A 20,192-nucleotide genomic window follows, 5' to 3' on the forward strand; every position below is an offset into this window, starting at 1 on the left:
TCTCTCTCTCTTTCTCTCTCTCTCTCTCTGCCACCCACACACACACACACACACACACACACACACACACACACCTTCACATATACATCTATACTATTGAGGACTTGCACACATGTCCTTGAAATGCTCACAGACCCATATGAAAAAGGCTACCTCATACAATTCAAACATCAGTGTGAGCAAAAGTGTAGACACACACAGTTTATGGTTCTTTTGTTCAGTTGAGGACAGTGATAATGTGGCTGAGAAATGGCTCTGCTTGAGCACAGCAACATGGCACGATGCCAAGCCCCCAATATTGTGATCTATCAGTGTGTCTGAAAAACCAGTACATCACTCTAGAAAAACAACATTGCAGTCACTGAAATCTCTGTGGCAGATGAGGTGTATATAAAGTCCACTGATTTCCCCGGTGTTGCCGGAGAATGATTTGTCAAGGTGATGAACCGAAAGCAAGTACCTGAGCACAGCAATGACTGGGACCGGAATACTTGCCTTGCTTCATACTATTCTTACCACAGAAGTCTGGTCATTGTAGACCAACAGCATCTCTGCGGCACACCCAGTCAGCCGATTTCTGCATGACAGAAATGTTTTACAAGAATATAAACATAAAGAGAGAGAGATGAACTGTAGTCATGCTGTAGGTTTGTGAAAGGAAGAATTTGACTCCTTGAATCCTGTGCTTGGTACAGAGAGAGGATGCATTCTTCCCTAAGTTCAAATAAAGTGCATATAAAAATGCTACAACTTTATGATATAAACAAAACTAATGCTATGAGAAAATAAAATTTGTAAGCAATATACCTGATTATTCTACAAAATAATTGTGTGATTAATTGTTAATTAAGGAAAGAAAACGGAAACAGTTGAAACTAATGATCAGTTTGACTGTAAATCTGGCACCTCCTTGGTTTCCAGCCCACCACCCACCATTAAGTCTACTAAGCTGTGTCATGATCTACTAAGCTGTGTCATGATCTGTTCACCAAAAACAATATCAAGGACCAGCTCTCACCTCTTGCCACACCTGTGTGAACCAGTGAGAAGGCATGGAGCACAGATTCTCAGATCCTGCTTTCTGTGAATACGAGTGCGATTTCGAATCGGAATGTGAAGAGGCTGTCCGCTACAAACCAAGCAACAAACCATGGCACGGTATCACATCGGTCGAAGTGGTGAAAATGCAGCATATTCCACTATTTTGTTAGACGCTGTTGACAACTTCAGCACCAACTCTTGGTTGTACATGAGAGAGAGAGAGAGAACAGGCTCTTGGACATTTCCATGTGTCTGAGTCCCTCCATTCAGTGCAATTCTAAACTCACTCTGTTGAATTTAAAAGAAAAGTAGGGAGTTAAGCCATTGCACACTGCTTGTCTAGACAGCTAGCAGACTTTCAAGATCAAGCCTCAGTAGTTACCTAGCAAGTCCTTTCCCATTGTTTTATGATTTAGACACTAACAGCTTCACAACAACAAAGTTAGTAAACCAAAAGGGAAGCCTATTAACTTGGCACAGAAATGTCTGGTTCTACTGGATTTTGATCCTTTCCTTCATGCAGTTCTAACCACAGGAGTCTGGTTAATCAAGACCGACAACATGGCAGACACTGAAATCTCAGCCATCAGTAGACTGGGTGTGAATGACAAAAATGTTTTCACAAGCTGGCAAACCCATGGCAACAGAACGAAACTGTTGTGGTCTTGTGGGTCTGTGAAAGAATCCATGCAATTCAACATTAGCATGAGAACCTGTTGTTTATCATGAATATTGGCAGAGCTCAGAGGTTGCCTAAAAACACCCCCCCCACCTGTGCCAATATTCATAATATACCATGGGTTCTCATGCCATAATGCTTTGATATAACTTGCTATTAATGTTTCATATATCAATGAACACATAACTCCTAAAGGATGCTTAATGCCGATGCAAGGGCAGGATCCACAATGTATTTCTTCCTTTATGTTTATTAGTCTGAATGAAATAAAGCATATTTTGGAGAAAAGCCTTGTGGGTGAGTGCCATGCATGCTTCAGGACCTTGGATAGTTACCATGGTTATTATTCCGTACAAATCTGCCTCCGCTGGAAAAAAACAGTACAGTTACAGTCACACAAATAGGCCACACAAACAGACTGTGGAAAGGAAATAGTAAAATATCTGAGAACCCAGCTGACCTCTCCAGCTACCAGACTTTTCTCTCTACCTTAACGTTCACTCTCACGTCTGCTAAGGCATCTCGAATCCCCACAATTTGTTACAATGTATTACTTTACTGTTATTGTGTACTTTAAGTATATTTTATACTTAAATAATAACAGTAATGTAATATCTTTCTTACACTCCCCAGCCCCACTTCCTTCTCCCTGTTCTCTCTCTGCAGATGATTTTGCTTTGCACTTTGACAGGAAGTACAAGTTGCCCCCATCCACAACCCCTTCATCCAAACCATGAGCCACCAGCCTTCTGATACTCATCCTGCCCTACCCACATCCTCCCCTCTCACAGAGACCTCAAAACTCCTCATGCCTCATCCCCCAACAACCAGCTGTTTGGACCCGCTTCCCTCTCTTCCTCTCCAGAAAATCTCACCTGATATTCTTCCATTCATCACTTTATTTATCAGCAACTCCCTGACCACTAGCCGTTTTCCCTCTGGCTTCAAGCAGACCCCTGTCACACCCCTGCTAACAAAACAAGCTCTGGACCGTTTTGCTGTTCAGAGCTACCGCCCCGTCTGCTTTATCCCTTTCCCCTCTAAATCTCTTATACTTGCTGTTTTTAATCAACTGCCTCGGTTTCTCTACACTGAGAATTTGGGCTGCACGCGCACGCACGCACACACACGCACACACACACGCACACACACACACACAAGCACGCACACAAGCACGCACACAAGCACGCACACACGCACACACACACGCACACACATGCGCACACACACACACGCACACACACACGCACACACACACGCACACACTCTTGTTCTTGTTTTGCTCTTTTTATTTGCTCCTACTTATCTCCTGCTGATGCCATAACGCAGCTTGAGACAGCCCCCCTTCCAGGAATGCATAAAAAGGTGAAGGAGAGAAAAACCGTGGCCACAAGCTTGAAAGGTTCAACTTTCAATTAGGATTAGTCTGGACGGGGAGAACAATGGCCAGCATTTGTTGGGGGCCTAAAACAGTTTTAGTCGTCTTCAACTCGTTCAACACTGGAACTCATGAGAGTCACCTCCCTGCTGTCGGTTCCATGAAGCTGGGTGTTACACGGCCACCTTTGTGCATTCCTTTTTAATAAAACGAAACTAAACGGAACAACCCACCCCTATGGCTCTGCTGGTTGTGGAGCCCGCAAGCCAGAACTGGCTCCAGAGGAGATCTCAACAGTTGGTGAAAGCACCTTTGCTTTTCCGGTCTGGGAGGTCTGTCTTGTGCCACTTTGGAGTTTGTTTATTTTTTCTGGCTGGTTTTCAATCCAGAGAGGTGCCGAGTCGTAATAATGCAGAATAACCTGTATGACCTAACCTGATCTTATGGCATATTTTATGCCATAATTGCCCTTCACACTGCAAGAGCTGTCTCCAAACCTTCTGTCCCGATCCCTAGACCTTACCGTGATGTAGTAAACCACCATGATCTTTTTCCTACCTTGGCAATGATGGGCGTCTCGGGCACTGCTCTTACCTGGATCTCCTCAGGTTTCCTAGAGAGGAGCCCCTCAGCAGACGTCCTTCAGGGTTCACTTCTTGGCCCCCTTCTGTAGTTGCTGTACACAGGATCACTTGGCTCTGTCCTTTTATCTCATGGTTTCTTTCGTCTCTTACGCTGACGACACTCAACTGTTTCTCTCTTTTCCCTAGTGTGATACTTGGGTTTTGTAATGCATCTTGGCTTTCCAAACAGAGCCCATTTTCATCCCAGCCAAGTCTTCTCTTTTCCTGTACCTGAACATCACATTGCACTCCTGGGCAGTCATGAGCCTCAGGGTGACACACTCAACAGTAGACTGACATACACAGACCACATAGCCATTGTCAGTAGGGACTGCAGATTCTTCCTGTTCAATATCAGAGGAACACACTCCTTCCTCACGACATACTCAACCCAGCTCAGCTCAGGCTGTCAGGTTAAGAGGCTACATCATTCCTGCAAAGTCTTAGTATTATCTAGTGGCTGCAATTGAAATAACACACAGACTAGTATGGAATTCCCTTGGTGCCTTGCTATTGCTCACTGTTTAACAGCTGCTTAGTTCTTTATAACTTTTGGAAAATCTGCCTATTTCGTCCAGGAAGGTACCCAAGGGACCAAAGAGCTAAATCTGACTGAGTGCTGTAATATGAAAGGTAATGTGTTACGAAGATTGAAACACTTACATGACTAAAATATGACTCCACTCAAGCAGTTGTTACTCTAGTTGCAATTGCTAGAGGGCACCAAGACTGCACAGAAATGACACAGGCAATTAAACTGATAACCTGAGCTGTCACTAAGGGTACATCCCAATACTTTAGAGATTTTTTATTATTATCGAACAAAACAATGAATAGCCTCCAAGGATGAATAATACTCACAAGAGTGCATATTACTTAACAAAAAGGAATATCAAAGGATGTTACAAGTTATTCAAATATATCAAAGGATTTGATTAGCATATTGCTTATACTTTAAACCAGAATCCTCCAGTCTCTTCCTGGATTCCTCACTGGTGCCCAGGGGGAGGTGCCCAATGAGGGAAATGTAACATCCTCGTTCAGGCGAACTAAACAAATATACGGCATTTAGAAGGGATCCCTTTCCTCTTCAGGGCAGATGAGTTTTTTTAAACATGGAATGTGTGGTTAATATGACTATTTTGCTAGCAGAATGTTTCATTCATTAAAGTGAATGTTTGTATAAATATCCCATTTATATAGTTTTTAAGGAAGATTTAAAACATTAAATCACCTTTTCATGAACTATTCAGGGAAAAATCCATCCATCCAAGATGAATGAAATTGCACTTCTCTGTCGGCTGTCTCACTCCATACTCTCTGTTCCCTCATGACAAGTTTCTTTTTATAGTCCTCATCTTTGTCCAACATAAAAAAACAGATCTATTTTTTTCCTGAAATGACAGGCCTAATATCAAAAATATCTGATGTGTACTACAGTTTTGTGAGAAACTCTGTTAATACAGGCCTACTGTAATACTAAGTTTTTTTCTGCCCACAAAAAGCGGTACTTCTTGCACACTTCAAATAGGTTATTGAACATCTCTCTGCTTGATAGCCATGTGATATCACCATGGTATAATATTAAATTGACCTGTTGAGATTCAAGGTTCTAAAAGAGAACATCCATGGCAATGCAAACAGCAACGGATCCTCGTTAAACTGGAACCTCCCGGATGGAGCACGGAACGAGGGATCTGACTATTTGGGCATAAGAAAACACCTGAGGTGTTTTGAGGCTAGGTAGGTAGATAAACTAAAATCTACCTACATTTTACGGTCGCGCTTTAGCCACGCTAATCAATTCCAGTGATTAATACACTCTCTCACACACTCAGTTCCACACCACATACACGCATGATGAGATTTATATGCAGTCACCATACCTCCTTGCCTGTCTAGGTAGAAAACTGTTATAGTTAGCCTGTAGCTAGCTTGCTACTAATTATAAACCTACCAGGATGCCGAAGCCATGCTCTTCGTTGCCTTTGTCATGACGCTTGTTGCAGGGGCTATCGAAGACACAGCTGGGCTCCTGACACAACTCTGTAGTTAATATTTTCTTCTCATTTTTTCTGGGGGCACGTGGGTCGCTCTGTAGGATACCAAACCTACTCTCCTCTGATGTTTTTGGACAGTTTTCCAAATTCCTGCTGGTTAGCGACAATGGTTGCTCGGCAGTCTCTTGGCATTCAATGCTTGGTACTGTTTACACGGTACGGCCAGACGACAAAAATTCTGGCATGCCGTACTTGTCTTGGGCGTCGTAGTGGGTTCCGGAGGATGCAGGGGAGGTTAGTCGGATGGCCTTGACCTTGTCACACTGTTCTGGTAAAGACCACCCAGTTCTCGCTTAGGACGCAAAGATTTCACAATGACCATGATAAAATTGCCAGTGACGACAGAATTTCGAGCAAAATCGTTCAAAAAACAAAATGCATTCCCTGCTTTAGAAAAGGTGCATTGTGGGTAACAAGGAGTACAGACACCAGATTCCACAACGCAATTGAACGACCCACGCAGCCTAACCCCCCACTTCACTATCCCTTAACATCCCTTATGAGAATTTTCATAAATTAATCTGCATCTAAACACTGGTTAACTTCTTTTTATTAAAAATAGTGACCAACTTTTAACTCAGATACTATCGGATGAAATATGCTTGCAAATTCATTCGTAATACGATGCATATTAGATGTCTTTGAATCATTAAAAAGTGAGACTCTGATACGTTGCATTTTTTTTCTCGAAACAAGCATGTACATTTAGCCTTACTGGCCAAATACTCCAACAGAGAGACTTACATACGGTGTATTTCCTTCTGACTCGACTAATAAGTTCCGGCTTACGTTGAAGTTGTACGTTTAAGAAGTTCCGCTTTTGTAACCGGCGAAAGGACCGCCCTCTTTCCTTAAAGTAGAAATCCGGCACGTCACTCTTCGTGGAATGTGTTACCAGCATCCGGTTCTGGTCTGAACTCGTGAGAGTCGCCCAATGCTGAGCGCCATTGGTTTATTGGGTAACGTAAGCAGAATAAATTTGCTTTTCCCGGTGTCCACTTTCCATTGTTTTAAACGGGTTGCTGTAGACACTTGGAGAAACCGGTGAGTGTGTCGTATAGCAGAAAAGAATGCGCTTGAACTGAACAGCCGGCTTGCTAATAACAGCTAGACTGTAGTTATAATTAGCAAGCTGTTTCATTTCAGGAAGAATAGCTTTTGCTTTCTGTTTTTGGTCACAGGTTTTCACGGCTCTGTCTCCAGTGCGGGATGAAGACCCTTGTTGTGTTTGATTTTGATCACACGTTAGTGGACGATAACAGTGACACTTGGGTAATAAAATGCACGCCCGAGCAATCTTTGCCGGACTGGCTGACGAATTCGTACCAGAAGGGACGATGGACCGAGTATATGGGACGAGTGATGTCTTATATAGGAGACCAAGCAGTAAGTCGGGACACTGTTCGCAGTGTCATGGAAACCGTGCCCTTCACCGACGGGATGATTGAACTGCTGACCTTCATCTCTCAGAACAAGAACCGCGTCGACTGCATCATCATCTCCGACTCCAACACCCTCTTCATCGATTGGATCCTCCGAGCGGCCGGCGTACAGTCGGCGGTCGACTGTGTTTTTACTAATCCCGCCGCGTTTGATGAGCGGGGCTACATGTCAGTCCGGTGCCACCATTCCCACGAGTGCGGGCAGTGCCCCGTCAACCTCTGCAAGAGGAAAGTGCTGGACGACTTCATTCAAAGCCAGCGACAGGGTGGCGTTCAGTACCAGAGAGTCTGCTATGTTGGTGACGGAAGAAACGACCTTTGTCCCGTGAAAAGTCTAAAAGAAGCGGATTTTGTGATGCCCCGAAAAGGGTACACGCTGGAAAGGCTGCTGTCAAAGGTCGCCGCCGACGACAATTGTTGGCTGAGGCCGCGGGTTGTCGTGTGGTCCAGCGGGTCGGATATCCTAAATGAAATGAACGCATTTCTGACTTAATGTACTGTGTAGCCCACAGTACCATCCGTTAAAATGGACTGTTTTTCAAACTGTCGAACATCAGGGAGACAATTCTCTATCTAATTAAAGTTAGGGTCCGAGGAGCTGCCTCGAGGCCTTTTTGTGTACAGAGAATATTGTAAACTCAAAAGTCTCTCGGTAAATTATAATTAATATTCATTAAAATTCTAGTCATAGGATGAAATATCACCCGTTAAATATTTCACCACTAAGTACTGATTTTCCTGTTGAATAAGATGTCATTTCAGTGTTACTACAGTTCAAATGAAATGTTTTATGCAAGTTTGTATACATTGAGAGAGGGAGTGTGTATATATATATATTGTATGTATGATGCATTGGGTTAGGGCAAGCATGAGTTTCAGAATCAAAAGACCTGCCCACCACAATGTTGTATTTACTTCAGAAACTATGAACAACAAGGTTACCTCTTTTTACATACATGTACAAGGTTATGAACGAGTGCACACACTGGAAACGTTGATATAACATCTACCTGAACTTGGGAACGTCATGATCAGGTCAGCATAAATGGGGAAAATGGAGGCATTGAGTTACAGAAAAGAAAGAGAAAGACCCAGCTTTTGGTTCCTTTTCATACTGTTTAACACTTGCCAGTTACCTACACACAGCATACTGAAGGCTTCATGTATCGGGGGCACTTTCTGCTGGCAGGGAGTTTGGAACACTCACCAGATTGGCTGACACCAGTACACCAGTAATACGCTGCACTGAAATATATGCTGTGCACAGTTTGGAAGGTGATGCGTTTTGCCGCGGTCCTCTTTCAATTGACCTTAACAGCAGAAGCCACAGCCATATTATAGACATGTCACTGAATCTGATTCAGTTGTGTGTTTTTGTTTGGGAGAGTGTTTAACAAGCTAACAGTGAAACAATAGATATGTGATTTCCAGAAATGTGCCCCCCCCCCAGGTAAGGACACCACCCATCTGCACAGGTAGGCCTATGAAATCCGATAGCTTTCAGATTTTTCCAGCAGGCAGATTCTCACTAAAAGCTAGTCGTGTTGTTGTCTCCAGATCAAAACAAAAGTGCGGAGGGTTGGACATTGTCCAGAAGGTTGTGAACACACAGAGAAGGATGGCCATAAAATTTACCACCTAGGACTGAAATTGCCCTCTGATAACCTTCCAAATGTGCAATAAAGTGGCAGATATTCTGTGTGACTGAATGCAGCAGGTTTTGCTGACATACAACTATCAGCATTCTGTAGTAACTTACAATCTGACCAAATTTCATTGCTCTGGTTGTAATGATCTTGTCAGTGGCTTTACTCATGTCACTTAGACTAAGTTTCCAATTACCTCTCAAATGACCGTTTTTTAAATTGTAAGTGCAAACAAGAAAGCGATGAGATGAATGAACTGAAATGAACCGAGTTCTGCTTAACTGATAAAAACTGATGAAAAGTGACAAGAGTGTCCAAAATGCAAATGCTGCCCTTGAACTACTGTTAGAAGTAAAGAATATGGAGGGCCATACTCAATCAGAAATCAGAAATAACATACTTGGACATGAGCCATAGCTGTATTGGCCTTGGGCAGCAAGTTAGAAGAAAACATCCCCGTGTGTTCTGTGACCACAGCACAGAAGATGAGAACATTTTGTGCTTGCTCTCTAACAGCTAGGCTGTTGTGACATACGTTAGGAAGATGTGGAGTATTCCGTTTACCCTGTTTGACAAACAGTGATGGAACGCTCTTTTAGTGTTTGATGTCTGAAAGCTAAACCGTGACTTGGATGAAAAACAGTGATGTAGCTAGCTAACATGTACTGTTCTTGGCTCTGCCTCAGGGACACATCATAGCACCCCCCTGTGCTTTAATTTAAATTGAATTTAAACAGCACAACTTGTCTTGGGATTTTTCCTTGCATAAAGCATTTTACCATTTTGTGTTGTCCCAGAGTGTGGTCGAGTAACATACATAAACTGGAAGAGCAACTGCATCCAATAAACTGCCAACTGTGTAAAAGTTCAGGCTGTATGCGCAGCAACACTGCTTTGGCCCAGATGTGGACTTCTGTGCAGTTTTTGCTGCAATTTTAAAATGTCTTTACAAACCAGGGATGTTTAGACAAACCATGCAATCATCACTGCACTCTGTGTGGTGTTCTCGCATTCTCACTTCTCAGTGATGTGCTGGAGTTATGCTGCACAGTAAAATGTACGTTGCTGAACTCAGGGCATCCACATATTAACATCATATTATGAAGAATTGCATTATTCTTATATTACAGAGTGATTATGGCAATTGTTCTTACCAGTACAGATGCATCGGTTGAGAGAATATACAGTATAAATAACATTATCCTGTTAAACTGCAGCTGTCAATTGAAACAAAGCCCTGAAATAAATTAAATCTGAATAAATGAACACTGAAGTCAGTGCATTAATAAACTGTTGATTTTCTCTTTTTTTGAGACTGCCATTAAGCTCACTGAATCAGTGTTAAAATGTTGATTTTAAGGAAGCATCCTTATTCTAAATACTAAAACTGAAAGAATAGCTAAGTGATCTGATTTGTTAGAGGTCAGTACAAAGCAGGACATACCACTGAATTCAAACGCCCCTTTATTTCAGTCATGAGAGTGAACACAACATACTAAGCATACCTATTTCTCAGATGAAATCTGAAGTCACTTGAAGATCACCTTTGCCAACAAATGATTGCTAAAACACATGCTTAGACAATAAAGGAAGAATGTGATTTTCTAGAGGAAACATTGGAGTGAACATTGAAATAAATGCTACCAAGATTCCAGAAAGAGAAACAGAGAAAACACCAACAGAAATGCAGTATGTGCTTCCAGGCTCAGTCAGGTACTGCGATTTGCAATATTTTTGCTCAGCTTTGAAGTTTCATGATGCAAAGTGAGGCTGTACACCTGATCAAAAGACACGCAAAATAAGTTTCTACCTTGTGGTGCTCTGAACTCACGTTCAAAAAAATATTCTTAATATTTAAATAATATTCTTAATAACGGTGTGCAGGTGAAACCCAAACACACAGCTGTTAAATCTGCGGTTTGTAAAGTACAACTGCCTTAGTGAAAGCATTGAATGAAACTTCAGATTTTACAAAAACATTGCATGGGAGTGAATAAGCAAACTAATGAACTGAAAAGAAAAAGCTGCTATTCTGTATTATTTATTGCTTTGCTTTAAAAGCCATGGGTAAACCTGTTGAGATGCAAAATTCCCACCTCTTCAAAATTCTACCACTTTGTAGTATGCAGCCTAATATCCCCTACTATTTTAAAAGAAAACTGAACACAAACCCAATGCCAATCTGTTTACCCAATATGGGTGACAAGTATATTCTCAATCCTTTTTTACATCCCAAGAGCATATATACACACACAAAGCCAGTAACAAAGTAATTAATTTGCATTGGAAGATTCAAGGATACTAAATATATTTAAATACTGGCATCTGGAAACAAACACCAGGGAACAAGCTGGCCAAGAAGCATCAAGATGCTGTGTAATGGTTACTGGATATGAAAAACTAAAACCTCACACATACTCACGCACATTAATTCAGATGTGTCAATAGCAGAACACTTTGCTAGTCCAATACCAGCAAATGAAAGACAACGTGATTCAAAATGGAAGACAATATATATTTTTTTTGCTGTCATACTTCCATATCCAGATGACAGACTGGCCCATTTTGTATATTGTTATATTACTTCCTGGAAAATTTGCTTTACACAGCAATAAGAAATATGTTATTGATTAAAGGATCACACAGAAGCTGGTCATCATTCTGCCACCAGATGGTGCACAACCAATAAGACAGAATACATTTCATTTGCATATATCTCAAGAAAATACTATTCTGGTTAAATTATGCAGCCACCAATGAAATATCAAATTTCAATAATGCTTTATAGTTAGATGAATCCTAAATTGGAACTATACATTTGATCATTTTGTGCAGACCTATGCTGATTCACTGCATTGCAAAATTTTATTTAAATACAAAACAGCACATATTTAAATACTGCTGTGCTTTTCCAATTTTTTCTTTCAGTACAGTATAAAATGCCTTTTTTTTACTTTAGACTGCACTTAATAAAAAATGCATAATTATTAGAAAGTAGCAATTAACATTTAAAGTCCTTTTGGCACAATTATTCATTTTAAACAGCAAATAAGATTAAATTTGTTGCTAGAAACAAATGAAATCTCAAAACCATTTTTCTCAGTCTTTGGTTGAAATGGTTATTTCCTGTTCAACCTTTAGTAGCTGGTCTTAAGCTAAATGCATATGGTGGATATGTAATAAACACTATGTGAAAAGGCCAGTGAGAGAAAGCACTGCAGCCTCAAACAGCTCAGAGTAATAGGCAAGGAGTCACTGTAATCTTGACATGAGGAAGACTGTTTATTTTGCGTACCAAAAATAATGCTCTTTGATTTAGCTATCCAAAAATGCTCTGAATGTTATATTAAGTTCGCTTTGCTTTTTTCCTTTCTTTTTTTATTCATTTATTCATTTTTTTTTTTTTTACAAACGTGGCAAAAATAAACTTCTTAGTGCATACACTGTAAATTTGTGCTGTTTTGAGAGGGAGACAGCTGATTAGAAAATGCTCAGTAAAACAATTAATCAACCCTCCATTAGACTCCTCTCTCATTTTAATGTGCAAACCTTCACAAAGGTTATCCCAAAGGCATGTGAGAAAGGTAAAATGTGTATATTTTAGGACTGAACTGATGTTTTACGAAGCAAAATCTAGTGAATGGTGTTCTTATCTATCCATGTGAGAGTATCAGCCTTATTTACAATTCGTACGCTTAAATATAGTACACAGGAGTTAGTTTGTGCTAAAGGAACATTTGGGATACTGTATAAAGACAACATTAATGGAGTGACCTTAGAAAGGGTGACCCTAAAAACTCAAAGTCATCAATTGTTGGTTTCGCCAGGAATTAAACCACTGAAACTGACGATCCTACATGAAAGTTATGCCATGCATTGTGTCTGAAATCAATGAGACCATATTTAAGTTACTGAAGCATTTCATCATTTTATATACAGTAAATCTGTCTATACAATACCTCCCACGGCAAAAAAATGAAGCCCTGAAACCCCCTTCCCTTGGCAGTAGCCATTTCAAAAAAGGTACACCAAAAAAAAAAAATCAGTCGGTCATAAGATTAGACTGATGTTATGACGTTTCAGTATTTATTCAACTAGCCGCATGAACGCAGCCTGTTATGCTGGTGCCTCTCGTATTTGCATTAATTAACTGGTAACAGAGAACTATAAAACATTTTCAGTGCACTAAGATGCATAGAAGAAGCCAGCAGGAAGGACTCTGGTAGCAGAGGACAGGGGTCCTCACTGAGCCGGTGACCTCATACGAGGATTACGTGGAAGTGCTCGATCACGATTTTTCAGTTCTGATCGCCACTTTGGTCAGTACCACATGGTTTCACACGCCACAAGATCGTTCAAAGGAAGTGTGAATTTGGCTTACTGCACCAGCTCTTTTTTTTTTAGAAATCCATCTCTCGGTCATCATCTTGGTCTTTGACTCCAGGGTTTAAAAGCGACAAGGTGTAGGTGAGCCTTTTTGCGTTGGCTTGATCGTTCATCCTCATGCAGGGAGATGGGGGGTGGAAGTGGGCGTCGCCCCTGTGGCATGGTACTGAAATGGTTTGGCTACTCCTCGCCCTACGCCGCCCCCAACCTCCCCCCTCCCCCCCCAGCCTCGGGTCTCAGGCCTCTGGGTTACCATCACCATTCTCCTGTGGCTGGAGCTGCTCTTTCTCTGTACTGTCCTGAGGGGGGCGCACTCGGTTGAAGAAGCCCAGCTAGGAAAGGGAGGGACAGAAACTGTTAGAGTGCCAGCATGAGGGGTGAACCTTCACCTATACTAGGGAAATAATTGCAACAATGTAATCAACTGGTTTTGTTTTTGTAGTGTAAAGCGCTCCTTTGGGCGGGGCGGGCGGAGCGGGGCGGAGCAGGGCGTAGGCAGCAACGCTGACAGTGGAAAGGGTGCGAGCAGGAGAGCGCTCACCTTGTACATGATGAAGATGAGCAGGGCCAGGAGGAGGAGCCCTGCCAGGACGGCCAGGGCGATCACCCACCCCGGGACCGGCTGCTTGGTGTCCGCGTTCCAGATCACGGCCGTGTTGACCTGGGGCGGGAGAACGAGGGGAGGGGCCGGAGTCACTCACAGCTCATGATTCAAGGTTCAGATGTTAGGGGCTGAAGTGTGGCACAGTGGGAAGACACCACAAGACTGGCCCAACGAGCACACGTTCCATTGTGCCCTTGAGTGAGGCACTTATCTCAGATTGCTTCTGTAAATATAAAGCTGTATAAGCGTATGAAATGTGAGCTATGCACATTCTCTGTGCTCTGTGTAAGGTATGACAGACCCAGGAGAGTCTCTAGCCTAGCTTTATTATCCAGACAGGCAGAAATTCCCCAGCCCCCAGGGGCCAAACCTGTGTATGACACCAACTGGCCAGATGAATAGAGCAGCATCCTGTGTGAACTCCAGAGAGCCACACCTCCCCCTTCCACTGTTACAGACAGACACATGTTCACAGGCACACAGACACAGACACACCAAACACACAGGTGTTTCTAGATGCGCTCAAGAAAACCCATTTCTCTCTTTCTGCCTATACAAAGAAAGGCCTCAGGAATGCTCTCCACGGTCTCACTGTTCAATTAGAGACCGTCTCGTGTGAAGCTCTGCTGTGAACTGCACTCTGCTGTGAACTGCACTTTTTTGCAACTGCTTGGTTGTACTGAACAAACTTTTCCCGGTCTGAACTCTGAACTCGAGACCGGAGAGCATCCCCTTCCTTTTCACACAGGCGCCTGCTGGCGAATAGGTGAAGTGAAAGCGGAACCGTGCCTGGCTGAAAGTCCAAATCCTACTTCCACTGCCCCAGTTTCTGCAGTTTCTGAGAGCACACACTCACCACTGTGGAGTTGGAGGGAAGCTCAGACACCAGGCTTTTATAGGGCATTTCTATGACGCTGAAGGAGGCGGTGGACCTCACTATGTACGAGTGGTTCTGGCTGTTGGCCTGGGGTTGAGAGAGAGATGTCAATCACAGTGCAGGAGGAGGGGCTACGCGGACAGACTGGGAGATGGAAGAAGGGGGAGGGGCCTCACCTGGAGGAAGGTAGCCACGCCCAGGCGGGATCGGATGTACAGGATGGCAATCTTGCCCCTCTCCAGGCGTCCCACCTGACACTTGATCTTGAGGCACTCAGCTTTGGCGCAGTCCTGGAAACACACACATACACACACACAGAATAAATGATCAAGTGAGTGGCATGTGCCACAGGTGAGACAGAAACATCGGAGCCACTCCTTTTGCAGGTTAAAACTTCAGCCTCATTTCCGCTGAAAGCCAGTGGGTTGGTACTTGGGTAGGTACTTAACCCAATTTGTCTTGGTAAATGTACAGTCGTATGAATGAATAACATTGTTCACATCGAAGCATAAGAGCGTCTGCTAAACAAATGTAATATAATGTACTAATACTATTATAATACCCCCCCACCCCACCCATCAGTGCTGTCGTAATCGCTGTGCTTTTTAAATTGTGCTTTTAAATTTTGTCTCTTGTTGCCGCCTTTACCCTGACGCTCATTGTGCCGTTTGAAGTTGTTGAAGTTTGCCGTTTGAAAGTGTATCATATTAGTTGCCCTATAGGCTGTAATTGTACAAATCTGATAGTACTGTGTCCTCAAACAGACCTTGCTGTCAGCTGAGAACTGTCTCATTGTGGAACTGTACACATCCTGTCCCCGTACTGTCGCTGTACTTACTGTATGCACTTTTGTAAGTCGCTTTGGATAAAAGCGTCTGCTAAATAAATAAATGTAAATGTATTAATAATGGACTGAATCTCAAAGTATTTTACAGTGAAAGGGGAGCAAATAACCTCCACCTCAGTCTCCACCCGAGTGATGCTCGGCAGCCACTGTGCACCAGAATCACCACACATCACCCGAGTTACAGCAGGAAGGAAGCATTTAGCCAGCTAAGCGGGGATTATTAAATGGAAAGACTGAGAGATCCAGCCCTTGCTGTCGGAAAATGTCACTTATTTAAAGCACGCTGTAACCCAACATTTAGTTTATGTTTGGTGCCAATTCTGAAAATTCAGCCTTCACATCCTCCTGACATGCTCCTGACAAGCTATTAAAAAGAATTTCATTTTGTGGGGGAAGCAGAACACCCACAGATAACATCCTGCACTTTTAGCATGACGTTCCTGCTCCTGATGATTCACACCTCTGCGTAAACTGCATACTAGAGAGGACAGAGGTGTTTAGCGTAACAATGGCGCTACCTCTCCATGGCCTGCAGTCAGGGCAGGAGCCGTTGTCTCACACCCCAGGGGGGATTTGCCATAACTGTATAAGACAGAACCCAGCTGTGTTGCCATTTGAACGTGTTGGGAACCTTGAAAACACCATGATGATGTTCCCGTGACCGGGTGCGAAGTAAAAGTCTGTCTCTGTCGCTTAATAAACCCAGAAACCTTTGTATTCTGTTGGATCTGGTCTTTACAAACAATGCCATATTCTAGTCTGAAGTTCTGAGCCTGGTGTTTCAGAGGTGAAGACTGCGTAAGAAACCCTATTGGAAGGTAAGCCCTGTCTGGGTGGAACCTGGTGTGGGTGGAGCCGATGTGAGAGGCGTGTGTCCGTCAGTCACAGTGACAGTACCAGGATCTCCAGGTCCCCCTCCATCTGCTTCCCCTCCAGGTCTCGGCGGTGTACGTGGCTGCGCGGTCCGCCCTCGTTCCGGTCCCCGCTCTGCGTTGTGGTGTTCCTCCCGCCCGCCTTGGGATTCTGGGAAAACGGCAGCGTGGCGTAAACCATCAAGCTGACCTGTATTTACTTCTCAGTTCAACTGATCTGATAGAATGTGACTCTGTACAGAGGCGTGGGACAGAATGCAGAGAGAACATGGGGAGAATGTGTGGAGAACAGAAGGAGAACACAGAACATGGGTAGAACATAGAAAATGGGTAGAACACAGAACATGGGTAGAACATAGAACATGGGTAGAACACAGAACATGGGTAGAACATAGAACATGGGTAGAACATAGAACATGGGTAGAACATAGAACATGGGTAGAACATGGGGAGACTGTACTGAGAACACATGGAGAACATAGAAGGAAAGTGGGGAGAACATGAAGAGAACACAGGAGGAATGCAGGGCGAACGCGGGGAGAACCCACCGAGACGTTGAGGGGGTTGATCTCCATGTCTGTGCTGCAGTTCATGGGCCCGTCCACCTCGTACTGGGTGATGTAGAGGAGGGAGCCGTTGTTGAACTTGTATGGCCACTCGATGTCCATCACGGCCTTGCTGAATGTGCTCGGCCCGTTATTGCGGAGCTGGGGGTAAAAAAAAAAAAGCAACAGTCATTAATTAAAGAAATCTTTGAATAGGTCAGCAACCACTTTGCTGATTTGTAATGGCCTCAGTAAGTGAGCGGCGCTCACTTCTGACCTCGTAGATGTGCTGAACCAGGGGGCCGATGTCATCCTCCACAACAGGGATCTCTTTGGGCATCCAGTTTGGGATGGGGATAAACACTTGGTCTGGGGTGGAAGCACTGCAGTGGAGACAGGAGGGAGACAGGGTGGAGACAGGAGGGAGATAAGGGTCATTTACAAGTACAACATAACATGAAGTCCAGAGTGTGTTTTGGGGTGGGGGCACTTTAAAGACAAGGGGACTGGTTATGCCAAATGGCTGTTTGCAGACATTAACTTCTGACTAAGCGTTTGAGGCCAGAAAAGCTCTCCCAATCTGCTATACAATCGCAATAACTCATTTTTACCATTGAGAAGACAGGATATTACACCCAGGTGTGACAAAGACAGCAGGTTATGACACACTTATTCGAAAGGTGTAAATAAACCACGGCGTTAAGTCAGATGCAATGGTAAGAGAATGTACTTCCTCTTGGTGTTACTAGCCACTGGATTGGTATAAACCTACAATTATTGTGAAATCAAAGACTGTAAGCCCTCTTATGAAGTGTGTGACACTGTGTAAGATGCAGAGGGGTAGAGAGGAAAACAGCAAAGCTCTACGCCATGTGGTCACATACCCTCGAATTTCCACCTTGGCTAAAACTGCAAGCTTCGTGATGCTGGACACCAAATTGCTCGTGTTGTTAAACTGGTTGGAACTGCAAGACAATAAGAACACGGAGAGATTTTACACAAGACGTTCAACAGCCAGATAAATCTGAGGAAAGAAAAATGCTTTACAGTGTAAGGTTATGCTTAACACAAACAGATGGTGGTGCTGTTGTTTCACAACTAACTTTTAGTTTGAAAGGATGCCAAAGACTAACACAATTCCCACAGACTATACAGCACTGCTAAGTCCTCATGCTTAAGCACAAAGGAATAAATTACATCTAAACCGATTTCAGACAATAATATATAAGTGAATGATCAACTTGAAGTGATATTTTGAGGTGCAGAAAAAAGATTCAGTTCAATGAGGGTGTGAATTATCAGATGCTGGTGAAGAATGCTCTGTTTCACAGAGAAATCTCAGCTGGACTGTAATTACTGTCTCTTTGTGAAAAGGAGTTCGGCCAGGGGGGGGAAGAATACAGATGTGCCAGTATGACCCTGGGCGTGTCGAGCCAACTGTTACAAAGACTCAGAAATCTGCACCACCAGCTCTCTCGTACTGATATTCAGGCCAGTAGAGGCCTGAGGTTTGTAGAGAGGTTTGGAGGTCAAATTTCTGCAGGAGGGTATTTATAGATGACAGTGACAGCCCAGCAGCAGCAGAACTGGGCAACATGTTTTATTTCATGCGGAATTTACAACTGACATGTCCCACGAGCCAGACATCTCAGCTATTCACACGGTTCACTTCCTGTTACGCCCTTCCGGTACCTTTGGATCTGCAGGTCGAACTTGACGGAGGTATCCTGTTCTGACAGCTGGTGCACGCTGAAGCGCAGCCCAGCCAGCAGCTGAAAAAGAGGAAGAGAGATGAGACGGCTCTCTGGTACAAAGGAAGTGGGCACGCCGACAGGAACAGATTTGGTCATCACAGAGTTGGCCAGTGTTAGCTTGTCACCTGCAGCACCGAGGCTTTACAGCACTCATTAGAGAACAAGGTGTCATAAACACCATAATAGGTGGAAGTAACAACTACTGTCAACTACTGACTTGTTTGAACCAATGAATACGTTATTCTCCACAGTGCCACACTACGATTGGTTCAGCTCAGTTATTGACCGGTCATGCACTATGGCTCCACCCATTTTGGGGTTCAGAAAGCCCTACTCTCTAGCCCACGGTCTGCATCAGTGAGGTTTGCCTCGCTCAGTCCTTCCTTGGTCTCTTAACCAGCTACTACCCTCTCTAATCCTTTCTAGAATATACATACAGGAATCTACAATCTGTTTCTATCATTTGGAATCATATTCCTGGGAATTGCACAATGCCCCAAAACAACAATAGTGCCCTGTTTCAGGTAATCTGAAACCCTCCATACACACAAGTTCAGAGTCCTGAAAACATGCAGCCGTGTAAATCGTGAGGCAGTAGGTGCGTGTCCTTAACTCTGCAAGTGCTCAGGTAAAGGAGGTCAAAGGTCATTCTCACCTTTGTTCCTCCTTTCATGGGGTTCCCCAGGTCACAGACCACGACCCGCGTCTGGTTCTCCCTTTTGTAGGCACACGAAAGTCTGGAAAAAGTCTGAGAGAGACGGCGGACAGACGAGACGTCAACTAGGGCAAAATTCATCCGGCGTCATGGCAACAGGCTAAATACTACTGCTAAGACAGTTATCCACAAAACAAGAACACCTCAAACATGTCCCCGCAAGTCATGAATCTGCATGGTTGATTTCGGGCAAACGCTACGCTGAAAATACCACAAAATTTCCAGAATTTCTGAACTGCAATTCACGCCCCCAAAGAGAACACGCTTAAAAACAAAAACAAGAATGTACTTACCAGGGTCAATGTGTAAGCATGACAAAGTTTGCTGCTGTCATTTTCCATAGTTTAACAATGTCACCCTCTGATAGGGATCCAAGTGTTAATAGTGTATCATATTGGTTTTCATTATCAGACAGAAATACTTGCTGAAGTTAAAGTAGTAGTACTTAAACTACAGAGAAATGTTACATTTTGCCCTAGTCTTTCATAGCAAAAATGCCAAATTAGGCAGATTAAGCCACAGTTTCTTCTCCTGAAGTGCATTATACCGCTTAAATAGCCCAGAGCTGCAACACAGTACCTCACTCACTGATAGACTGACCGACTGGCTCCCCCAAATTAATGACAGTACCTGTATTGTAGCACTAGATGGTGAAAAGGCACTGATAAGGTGATGCACTAATGTAATCATGGTGTCTGAACAACACTTGTTTTTTCATCTTTG

General features: G+C 43.4%; 2 protein-coding genes across 3 annotated transcripts in view; one reads left to right on the plus strand and one right to left on the minus strand.

The window, feature by feature from the left end:
- The first annotated feature begins 6,255 nt into the window (after positions 1 to 6,255).
- phospho2 (phosphatase, orphan 2) lies at positions 6,256 to 10,083 on the plus strand. 2 transcript variants are annotated; one of them, XM_036544674.1, is made up of 2 exons: positions 6,256 to 6,825; positions 6,963 to 10,083. In XM_036544674.1, exons 1-2 carry the CDS (start codon positions 6,716 to 6,718, stop codon positions 7,714 to 7,716), a joined length of 864 nt encoding a protein of 287 aa, XP_036400567.1. In that variant the 5' UTR covers positions 6,256 to 6,715; the 3' UTR covers positions 7,717 to 10,083. The 2 variants fall into 2 exon arrangements, with proteins under 2 accessions (XP_036400567.1, XP_036400568.1); XM_036544675.1 differs by having other exon boundaries at positions 6,256 to 6,745.
- A 2,852-nt stretch (positions 10,084 to 12,935) lies between these two features.
- LOC118788926 (integrin alpha-V-like) overlaps positions 12,936 to 20,192 on the minus strand; it is a 28,967-nt gene continuing 21,710 nt past the window's right edge. The window contains exons 21-30 of the mRNA XM_036545140.1: positions 19,410 to 19,502; positions 18,693 to 18,772; positions 17,885 to 17,965; positions 17,278 to 17,383; positions 17,004 to 17,162; positions 16,481 to 16,606; positions 14,913 to 15,026; positions 14,716 to 14,823; positions 13,797 to 13,916; positions 12,936 to 13,587 (exon numbers count right to left, since the gene is read on the minus strand). Of these exons, the coding sequence (XP_036401033.1) occupies positions 13,492 to 13,587; positions 13,797 to 13,916; positions 14,716 to 14,823; positions 14,913 to 15,026; positions 16,481 to 16,606; positions 17,004 to 17,162; positions 17,278 to 17,383; positions 17,885 to 17,965; positions 18,693 to 18,772; positions 19,410 to 19,502 (1,083 nt within the window). The 3' untranslated portion in view covers positions 12,936 to 13,491. The remainder of the gene's footprint in view (positions 13,588 to 13,796; positions 13,917 to 14,715; positions 14,824 to 14,912; positions 15,027 to 16,480; positions 16,607 to 17,003; positions 17,163 to 17,277; positions 17,384 to 17,884; positions 17,966 to 18,692; positions 18,773 to 19,409; positions 19,503 to 20,192) is intronic.

Source organism: Megalops cyprinoides, chromosome 14 (assembly GCF_013368585.1).
Source record: "Megalops cyprinoides isolate fMegCyp1 chromosome 14, fMegCyp1.pri, whole genome shotgun sequence".
Lineage (NCBI taxonomy): Eukaryota > Metazoa > Chordata > Actinopteri > Elopiformes > Megalopidae > Megalops > Megalops cyprinoides.

What these genes read in the sequence shown, in the direction of transcription:
- phospho2 (XM_036544674.1), top strand. Translation starts at nt 6,716, where the DNA reads ATGCTGAGCGCCATTGGTTTATTGGGTAACGTAAGCAGAATAAATTTG. An exon ending in GTAGACACTTGGAGAAACCG is followed by an intron (nt 6,826 to 6,962) that starts GTGAGTGTGTCG and finishes TTTTGGTCACAG; the next exon opens with GTTTTCACGGCTCTGTCTCC.